Source organism: Gymnoscopelus braueri (genome assembly GCF_963280865.1).
Source record: "Gymnoscopelus braueri genome assembly, chromosome: 20".
NCBI classification, from domain to species: domain Eukaryota; kingdom Metazoa; phylum Chordata; class Actinopteri; order Myctophiformes; family Myctophidae; genus Gymnoscopelus; species Gymnoscopelus braueri.
Genome location: NC_137622.1, coordinates 8331003 through 8341878, shown reverse-complemented (window position 1 = coordinate 8341878; position 10876 = coordinate 8331003). Strand labels below are relative to the sequence as shown.

At 46.3% G+C, this 10876-nt stretch overlaps 1 protein-coding gene across 1 annotated transcript in view; it reads right to left on the bottom strand.

Annotated features, from left to right (window-relative positions):
• Positions 1-232: 232 nt before the first annotated feature.
• efnb1 (ephrin-B1) overlaps positions 233-10876 on the bottom strand; it is an 87647-nt gene continuing 77003 nt past the window's right edge. The window contains exons 4-5 of the mRNA XM_080416683.1: positions 9012-9131; positions 233-5160 (exon numbers count right to left, since the gene is read on the bottom strand). Of these exons, the coding sequence (XP_080272809.1) occupies positions 4766-5160; positions 9012-9131 (515 nt within the window). The 3' untranslated portion in view covers positions 233-4765. The remainder of the gene's footprint in view (positions 5161-9011; positions 9132-10876) is intronic.

Below are 10876 nucleotides of genomic sequence, written 5' to 3'. Positions count from 1 at the left end.
CATCTCCGTTGACCCCGCCGTTATACTCTGTCACACGACGGCCGTGCCGCTAACAAGCTAACGATGCAACGATGCAAACATCTGTTGTGTGAATTTATAAAAGGATTTTCGCCTTGCGTCGCGTTGTTAGCTTGTTATAAATTGGTCTTGCACACTGTACACAGACAAACCAACAGACAGACGGACAGACAGACATTGCTTGTTAAAGCTAAAGAAATGAATATAGCGTCTCAAGACTTCCATGGGAAAAAAATTTATTTATCAATATGCGGTAGTTTCCAAACTGGTGGAACATCATTTTTTTTCGTTGTAGCTGGTGCCAATATTACTCTGAGAAGCGGCGAAAAGTGAATGGCAAAAAAAAACAAAAACTGAAGGAAAAAAACAAATTAAAAATTAAAATAAAATTATAATAATAAACTGACAGTTATGATTCAAAACACAGGGAAACAAATTCAACATGTTTTTTTTTCTCCTCATCTTCTTACACATGCACATTGAAAATAATACTGTGGCTTAGAACAATAGTAATAGAAATCAACCTACACAGTGACGCTGCTCGCACCGTGAGCAACCGATATCATCTTTGTGCTAAATTAGGAAAGGAGGGATGACAAAGGAGAGAGAGAGAGAAGGAGGGGGAGAGAGAGAGAGAGAGAGAGGTGGTGGTTGAGGGAGAAAGGGAGGGAGAAAAGAGTGAAGAAGAGAGCAACTCTAAAAACAAAGGACCGCCTGGAAGATAATGAGTGGTGGTAAACTGGATGATTTATTGGCTTGAGCTCCGTACGGTCACACTCTCATGCACACTTTTCTTCTCTCTCTCTCGCTCTCACTCTCTCTCTCTCTCACTCTCTCTCCCGCCTGGCCCGATAGACTTATTAAAACCACAGAGAGATTAATCTTTGTGAACCGAGGGGGCTTTTGTTACATCTTATATAATGGAGAGAAAGGAAGGTGAGGCAGTGGAATATCATAGTCTTCAGAGTTAAGTGCCGTCTCCAGCAGGGGTGGGGGGGAGGTGGGGGGGTCGAGGGGTGGTGGGCCCCCCCTCACCATACATATAGAAGTAGTTTCGGTGACACCATTCGTTCCCAAGCCTTGATGTGCTGCTATATCTCTCTGTGACGACAGTAATAATCCTGTTGAACGCCTATGGAACAAAAAAAAACGCGTCTCTGAAACCAGTTTGTTTATCCTTGTTTTTTTTTCTCTCTAACACAATGTGGTAACAAAGACATTTTACAATACTGGACGCTGCAACAAAAAAAAAGAAAAGAACCCAAAAAAATAAAAATAGACAGCCCATCATGTCGTCCATTGCAATTGTACACAACAAAATCTGGAAGTGTTAATCTAACCCTGAGAGCGCAGAATTACACGTTCAGAGATAAAATAATTTACACTCCAGATGTTACCGTGTTCGGTTTCAACTCTTAAAAAGAAAAGACAAAAAATTAACATATTGCAAACGGAGACAAAAATGCAAGGATTCATACAAAACACACTTTAAAAAGACAGCTATTTACAAACAACCTCCGTTACAAAAATCTAACCTTAAAATTTGTTTTGTTTTTTTCCATAAGAGCAGTGTTCAGGTGACATTACATCTTAAATGGGACTCTATCCATGTATTTACATTTATCTATTGTCACGTTTTAAACATTTTTTCTCTCTTTTTTTTCGTCCTGCTTTCTGCCAAATTGTGAGGAAACATTGAGTGGTCAGTATGAAGGGATGGAGGTGGTTCATGATAGTTGGAGAGGTGGTGGGTGGTGGTAGGTGGTGGAGGTGGTGATGAGTCACTTGGCTGGTGTAGAAGGTTGAGATGCAGAGCACCCGTCCAGAACCGCAAACCTCTGATTCCACTGCAGAGATGCGTTTCACAGAGGATACAGCCCCCTGTGGGCCGTTCGCTCGCGTCGTGCAAGTTTTTTTTTTTTTTAAGAAAAAGGACGCCGCCACAGCTGTTTTGGCCGTTAAGTCTCAGGGTTAACGACGCTGCGCGGGGCATACGCTCAGGCCAGCTTTCCTGGGAGTCTCCTGGAACCGTCTGCCTTTCAACTGAGCAACAGGGAGAGCGCTGGATGGGGATAGTCTGTGGCAGTGGATGATAGGTGTGGCTATATAGGTGAATAAACATGAACATACACTCTGACCCATTTGGACTGCAGATAAACCTGGACTCATCCATCTGTGTTTGTGTGCGTGCGTGTGTGCGTGTGTGTGTGTGTGTGTGTGTGTGTGTGTGTGTGTGTGTGTGTGTGTGTGTATGTGTGTGTGTGTGTGTGCGCGCTAGGTAATAGCTTGCTGCTGTCCTTATCTGGCCCACTCTGCCTTCACACATCATTAAGTGGAACTGCTCAGCTTGGTATTTCAGCAGCCACTGTCTTCCCTGCACCCACTTCCACTCCTGAAACAAGTCTGTTCAATTGCTTCAACCACAGACACACACACACACACACACACACACACACACACATACACACACATACACACACACACACACACACACACACATACCGATTGCACAAATCAGCACAAATGTGCCCAAATATGCACACGTGCACACAGTGGCACGTACTCATAAGCTGCATAGGCATTAACTCCGACAGTACGAGCACGCTCATTCAGAATCCCCCTAAAATGCTAGGCTACAGCACGTGTAAGCAGCCGCAGTCACTTCTGTGTGTGTGCGTGCGTGTGTGCGTGCGTGCATGTGTGTGTGTGCGTGTGGCTGCCCTGGGCTGTGCGATAGCTGAGTTGCAGTGTCCTGGTGGCTCAACACCTTGACTGAGGAATCTTCTGCACAGCATTTTTTTATTCACAACACAGCTGGCCCGAGAAGGATGGAGAGAAATAAAATGCTAAAACACTTCCATATCCCCCTTTCGCCCCGTCCCCATCCTAAACCTCTTTGCATTTTCCTCTCGGGAGAACGCCAAGTCACCAGAACATTGTTTTTTTTTTCTCTCTCTCTCCGTTCCCTCCACAGTGGTTTCACCCTGGCAGCTTGTGGAGAAGTGGGCAAGGAGATGGCACCTAGATTAGTCACACGCTGGCATGGGTACCGGCCGCGCTCTCCTCTGAGTCATGTACAGATGGCAGCCAACTGGCATCTGACAATAAGCTAGCCCTGACGCTCCAACGCTCAGCCTGCCCTGTACTTCGGGCCACTCGGCGCCGTCCAGCTTATATATAGGCCACCCTACCTATGTAGGCCATCCAATCAGCGAGGCCCGTGCGACCCACGCCCACCTTGTAGCCCGACGGGCGACAGGCATCAGCGTCGCCCGCGACCGTCTTGAGGCTTACCTTGTGTCTCTCATCGCCGCCATTCAAGAGCTAAAACAAACAAATCTGGACGCGTCTGCCGTCTCCAAACCGTCTCCTGAGCTCATCAGACACAATAAAACCTTCAGTCACTGCCAAGCAGAACACTGGAGGACGGCCATCTGTCTGTCTGTCTGTCTGTTTACCAAGGCCTATCACACAGTACAGTCACTGTTCTAATCATAAGCTGTTAAGTTTGCCCAGATACAGAACTAGTGTCAACATGCCCACACACACTTTCAATACACACACGCACACACACACACGCGCACACACTCGCACACACACACACACACACACACAAAAAACACACTCACCCAGATCCAGGACACACCCTCCAAAACACACTAGCTGGCAGGCAGTCATAAATGCCAGGCTAATGGTCCTGATGTTATCAGGGGAAACACACGGAAACACACACACACACACACACACACACACACACACACACACACACGCACACACACACTAAAGCATCAACAGTCCAGGGTGGATGGGTGCTCGTTAGGGACCAAATGAACATGACTGATGAGGATGACGATGGAGTGACGGTAATGAGCTATTCATCTCTATACATTGTGCACTTGTAGGAAAATCTAACAAAATACAACTGCTTTGTGAACTGAATTAGCGTCGAGGAAACCCTCCATTAAAAATATTAAGTAAGGCAAACATCAGAGGTGTGAGGGGGAGAGGAACACACATCCTATCTCACATACACACACGCACAAGCACACGCACACGTTGTGTCTGATACCTGAGCTATCTGGAGAGTTTATTGGCCCAGCATGGAGCCCTGAATAACACACACACACTCACTCACGCACACACACAAACATCAGGCGTAGGAGTGTAGTGTCGGGGCCTGTGTGTGCCTGCTCGCTCCCCGCCTGGTGTGCTAGGATGATGGGTTTAATTGGGTGTAACATAGACTGTACTTGGGGGAACTAAGCTAAGCTACGTTCTGCCCGTTCAGGGGGAAACAGACACAACCAGGAAAACTACATTTCCATCTGTTAGTTCACCCCGTTTCCCCCCGCGGTGCCGCAGGGGGCGCCACGCAGAGGAGGAGGAGGAGGAGGAGCAGGTGAGGAGGCAGGTGAGGGGAGAAGTGTGTGTGTAGAGGGGGGGAGGTTTTGGGGGGGAGGAGGTGAGTCGCCCAATCGTAACGACACGGCGTCCCTCTGAGTTCAGTTCTCGAACCTCCTGCTGTTAATGTTCCAGTCTGTGTCTCCAGCTCTGTGCAGCAGGTGGTAAGATTAAAAACACTGGACTTGACCAAAAAAAAAAAAGAAACACCAAATCCCCCAAAAATGCAAAAGGAGGGAGGGAAAACGAGAAGAAAAAAAAAAAGGTTCTCCCCAGGGGCATTAAAGGAGCGCTCCACTTCTCTCCCGAACTCTGCGGTTGCGGGGCGGCAGGCTGAGGCGAGCCGTCAGACCTTGTAGTAGATGTTGGCCGGGCTCTGCGGGGGCATCTCCTGAACGATGTAGACAGGGTGGCCGTAGTCGCCGCTCACCTTCTCGTAGTGGGGGCAGTAGTTGTTCTCTGTCCGCAGCGGAATGATGATGTCACTGGGCTCCGTGCCGGCCGTGCCGCCGGGCATCTTGGGGTTGGACAGCGTGCTGAGGGAGAGCGCCGAGGGGCGGGCCTGCGAGTGGGTGTTCTTCCGGGAGCGCTTGCGCATCTTGATGAGGAGGATGACGAGGAGCAGGATGAGGAGGAGGAAGATGATGCAGCCCGCGCCGATGGCGGAGAAGACCGCCACCTTGGAGCCCAGGATCCCGTCCGATGTGGCTCCAGAACTGGCCTGGTCCTGATTGATGTGGTCTGGACAGACAGAACCAAAAGACAGGGTTAACCACATTCAAACTGTTTTCGCTAATTTGGCCACATTTTCCAAAAATGACAACATTCTTCAAAATAATTCTTTTTTTTCCTTCTTTTTTAAACACACACACACAAATGTACATGCTGCCTTTGTACTGGTGCGAACGTTGTGAGCTTGTAAATTAGTTCTTTTTGCTATTCGTCGTACAACGAAGTACAGTATATAGGGTTTAAGTGGTTGATGACATACAGAACAGTAACTCTGTATCTCCCGTTTCATTCCTTAAATCAACTGTGATCACATCCCTGTTTGTTGTTTGCTCTGCATGGCTGCCATCCCATTGATGTAATCTAATCTAATTAGCTCAATCAAAATGGCCTCCTAATGAAATCTGTAGTCGTCACTCCCTCTTTCAGCTGAGATCCCGTCTGCGATATGGCCCAGCCAAGAAAAAAAATAGAAGAAAAACCCCGAAAGTTTTATAAAAATGTCGAAGCCACATTCGTACAAGCAGAGGCCAAGATAGATATGGAAAGAGGCAAGGGGGGAGAGGGGGGGGGGGGTAATATCTGAACATCTGATTTTGTTTTATCCTTTTGTCTGGGGGTCCCGGGGAGGAGGGGGGGCAAGGCGGAAAGAGGGGGGTGAGTTTACTGGATGTGAGAGAGAGAGAGAGAGACAGACAGAAGAGAGAGAGAGAGAGAGAGAGAGAGAGAGAGAGAGAGAGAGAGAGAGAGAGAGAGAGAGAGAGAGAGAGACTGGCTCCTCCAGTGACTGAAATCCGAGCACAACCAAATCTGTTTTCCATGTATGCATGCAGCTGCTGCCAGAGAGCAGCTCTCTGCTTCTTTACTGTCCATGACCCCCCCCCCCCCCCCCTCTCCACACACACACACACACACACACGCATAAGTCTCTTACACTCAAACGCAAGAGCACACACGCACATGCTTGTGGACACTTATGCAAACATGCACACATTCGCACACATGCACTCACTCACTCACTCAACTGAACTGAACAGACACAAACAGGCATGCCTACAGGCACTCGTGCACGCACACATGCACACACACGCAAATACAGACACGCGTGTGCGTGCGTGCGTGCGCTCGCTCGCTTGCAGCCTCATCCCACCAGAGGCTGCCATCCCCACTAATGACTACGTCTCCCCACTCCACTAGGCCTCTCCACACTCAACCATTTGCTTGGTCGGTCTGGGAAACCGGTACATTATCATGAATAATGACATCACTGGAGCTGCTGATTCCTGCCTTATCAGTGAAATCAGAAACTGGGAGAGAGTGGGGCAGCAAAACCTTGGTACATTCCTGCACAGCACAGAGTACTCAACAGTGGCTGTCAAAAAGAACCTCATTCCTGAAATATCACGAGCGCTCCAGACTTACAGCCACGGTGCGTCCGCCATTCCCCCCGCTCTCCTTCATTGTTGCCTGACATAATCACTGATCTAACAATGTTGGACAGGTAAGAGCCAGGCACCGGGACACACGGGTGGCATAATAACTCTTTTTATAGACCGGAGTAATGTCAAATAAGCAATTATTAAGTGCGGACAGGCTTATCACCGTGGGACAGGCAGAACACACTGTGCTTGGCTGGAAGTTTTGTGGCATAAGGACTTGGGGGAGGAAGTCAAATGTAAGTATAGTGGGAGTGATTTATAAGGAACTGTTGGAGCCTCCATGCAGACAGCAAATGTGTGTAGTTTGGCTCTAGCACAGGTTTTTCAAAGTGGGGGGCCCCTACTTTTATAAAGTGGGGGACCACAGTTTTGAAAACCATGTTTGAATAATAATAATTCAAACATTTTCAGAATATTTTTTTCTGAAAAGGTTTTTCAAAAATGATCTAAAATAGCAGCTTGTAGAAGCTCACAACACATTGTGAGCTTGTAGATCAGCTTTTTTAACCCATTAAGACCGGGAAAGCATCAGTGTCATTTTAGATTTCTTTGGCTGTTCAAAAATAGCAGATCTACAAGCTCATAGCTCAAGCTCAGAGTGCCGCGCTACAAGCTTGTAGATCTGCTATTTATTTTATAGTGCAAATGTGTGGAAATCTTTGAATATATGTATATATTTCTACATCTATACATTTTGAGGGTCCTTTGACATGAAAAAGGTTTGAGAACCACTGATATAGCAACATAAGTTTTTTCAAAAACACTTTTTAGGATTTAGAAGACATTTGTAGAAGCCCCAGAAGCAAAAAATTGTAAAAGTTACAAATGTTCACTTTAAAAACACATTTTCACGATTTTTCTAAAAGATTGCAGATCTACAAGCTCTCAGTGCGGCACTCGGTGCCGCGCTATGAGCTTGTATATCCGCAATTTTTTTAATAGACCAAATAAATCTATAAAATGACACAGATGCTTTCCCAGTCTTAATGGGTTAAATATCTACAGTATTTAGCAACAGTAGGGGCCAGAGGCTTTGACTTATTTGGGGGTCCTTGGCATGGAAAAGTCTGGGAAACCCCTGATTTATAAGGAACCGTGGAGCCAAACCATGTAGACAAACGTATGTGTAGTTTGGCTAAAGAAGACGACACTGAAAGCACAGAAGAGAACTCGAGGAGGGTTGAACGACTTCTTCACTTAGCGATTCCTTTTAATCCCCCGCTTATCTACAATTCTAATCAAGATGAAAGAAGATGGATTAGCAGCGGACCAAGAAGCAGTCATGTCTTTGAGTCTCCTTGTGTGCAGCGCTGCCCTCTGTGTACTGTACAGTATGAATACATACTCAAGTAGGGTGTCATTTTGGGTCCAAACTCTCTGCTTTTGAGTACACTGCAAAATCCAGGAGTGTTTGAGTGTAAAAATTGAACCGCCGTTATTTTTTACAGTGCTAAATTAACACTCCTGGTTTTACTGTGCACTGCGGTATTATTGTGCTGCATTTTACAACCGTGATTTTTTCCCACCTATTTTGGCTCGCTGACCACTTGAAAACAATTAAATGCCCACAGGCAGACCCTCAAAGGCTCGCGAAACGCTGATTAAACGAGAGCGAAACTTTACCAATATTAGCTTTTTTTTCCTTTCTCAAATGAAAATGGAATGAAAACCTGATTAATTATTAGAAGGGAGCCTGGAGGCTGCAATTAGTCATTATCTCACAAGGCGTTGAAAGAAAAGAAACATTTATTCCAAACATCAGAAGAATAATACAATATTTGTAGACTATGAAATTAAAAAGGAATATTATAATATAGAACTTATAAATGAATTCCCCCCAGGTTCAATATTGCCATTCTTTGAAGGTGGCGGGCAACCTCATCATGTTGACAAACTGATGATTACTAACCCATTGAAACCGAGAAGGCATCTGTGTTGAGATTTTTAGCGAATGGCTATTAAAAAATAGCAGATATACAAGCTCACAGCGTGTCATTTCGTGCCAAGCTGCGAGCTTGTACATCTGCTATTTTTTATATTTTTGAAAAATCTTGAAAGTGTTTGAATTTTTTTGTTTAGAAGGCATTTTGTAGAATCGGCCTCCGTTCTTAAAGGGATAGTTCACCCCTAAAATGACATTTTTTCTATCGATTAGTTACCCCATTGAATTCATGGATATTTTTTTGTTTTTGTCGCATTCCTAAGCCAATAATTTGATGACCAGCAGCGGATCCGGTAGGAGACACAAAGAGTCTCCTTTGTGTCTCCTAACGGAACCGTTGCCGTTACCGGTCCACTGGTCATCAAATTATTGGCTTAGGAATGCGACAAAAACTAAAAGAATATGGGTGAACTATCCCTTTAATGGGCTAATCCATTAAACCAGAGTATGGTGTGTGTGTGGTCGTTGTGGCCTCGGCTCACCAGTGTTCCCAGGGGCCACGGGTCCGATGCGATTCGGGTCAGGGGAACCGGAACTGGACTCTGGTATCAGGTTGTCCTCTGGCTTCTCTGGTTCAGGCTCTGGAACCACTGCGTTTGGATCTGTAGGGGAAAACGCACACACACACACACACACACACACAGATAAGATCAATAAGTCTCAGTTCAATTCAGTTCAGTTCAACATGCATGCGTCGCGTCCATATGGCTCGGCTTCTGTGCTGGAGGGGTAGTACTAGGATTATTATTTATTATCATTTCAAGAATCTTTTTTTCCCTTTCTTTTAAACATAGATTTGAAGGTTATGAGAAATTCCCCCAGCGCTCAGGAGATGAAAGCAGAGGAAGACGAAGGCGGAGTCAAGTGGGCCAGGATACTGTGTGTGTCCCGTCGTAAAATACCTCTTGTCTACATCAGCAACTCCTTCGGCAAACACTCAGACAGGCGTTTCCAACACCGACACATTCATGAGAGCAACAAGGATTGATACTCACACTCATACATAGTATACACACACACACTCACACATCACCTACAACACACTTACAATACACTTAAGCCTGGCAGAATGGGGCTAAAGTAGTTATATATTAACTTTTTATTGTTTTACATTATTCATCACGTTAAAAGGCCATAATATGCCTTATTTATTGCACTCGGCTTTAAGTCTGCCAGAGACAGGCACACTTCTGATGAGGGGAGAATCGTGGGGATGGGGAAGAGCAAGGGAGGGAGGGAGGGAAGGAGAGGAGATGGGGGGAGGGGGGGGGGGTTACATCAGCTCTCTGAAGGGAATACCTCCAGCAAAGCAAGCCAGACGGTTTATCAGTGCTGACTGTCTGTTGTCTGTTGTGATTCCAGCTACTCTTACTTTGAAGTCTTGGTTGCGCTAAACGTCGCCGGGGTCCGAGGGGTCGTCTTTACGAGGGGCAGTTAAACAAACTATTGCTGAAACCAGGCAGCCACATGACTCTGCACTGGGCTATCTGATGGCTCTGCTCTCTCTCTCTCTCTCTCTCTCTCTCTCTATGTCTGTCTCTCTCTGTCTGTATGTCTGTCTGTCTCTCTCTGTCTGTCTCTGTGCACTTATCTGCATCTGCCCCAAGGGTGGGTGGGTGGTGGTGCTGGTGGTGGTGGGGGGGCTATATGTGAGATAATGTGAGAAAAAGGGAAGGGTGGGGGGATTCAAATGTGCTTCCCTTGTGGCATTTGTGTGTCTGTGTGTGTAGTGTGTGCCTTAGCATATAAGTGTGTGTTTATGCGTGGATGGGAGTGTGTGCACACGCATAATGCGCATGTCCTGCGTATCTTTGCACAAGCATTGGGTGTGTGAGAGAGAGAGAGAGAGAGAGAGAGAACGCTCGCGTGTGTGCATGTGTGTGCATGTGTGTGTGTGTGTGTGTGTGTGTGTGTGTGTGTGTGTGTGTGTGTGTGCGCGTGCATGTGAGGCAAAGCACTCTGACAGTCTATCAGTCTATTTCCTCTCTGGTTTGGCGGAGACTCGTGCGGGGAAGTCATCAGGGAATGAGGGAGTCTGGCACATATGAAAGAGTCGAGAAGAAACAGAGGAAAAAGATGGTGGGAGGGAGGACACAGGGAGAGGGCAAGAGAAGAAAAGAAATCAGGAAAAAATGAGGAAGACTCACATTTGACTTACGACCATGGTGGAAGAAGTCTTTACAGTAAAATAGAACAATTCTCAAGTTAAACTCTTGCATTAACAACTTGACTTGAGTAAAAGTACAAAGGTATTGGCATCAAAATGTTCTTAGGTACCAAAGAGTAAAAGCAGAAATAGCAGATCTACAATCTCCCAATGCGTCGCATTGCGGCACATCGTGGGCTT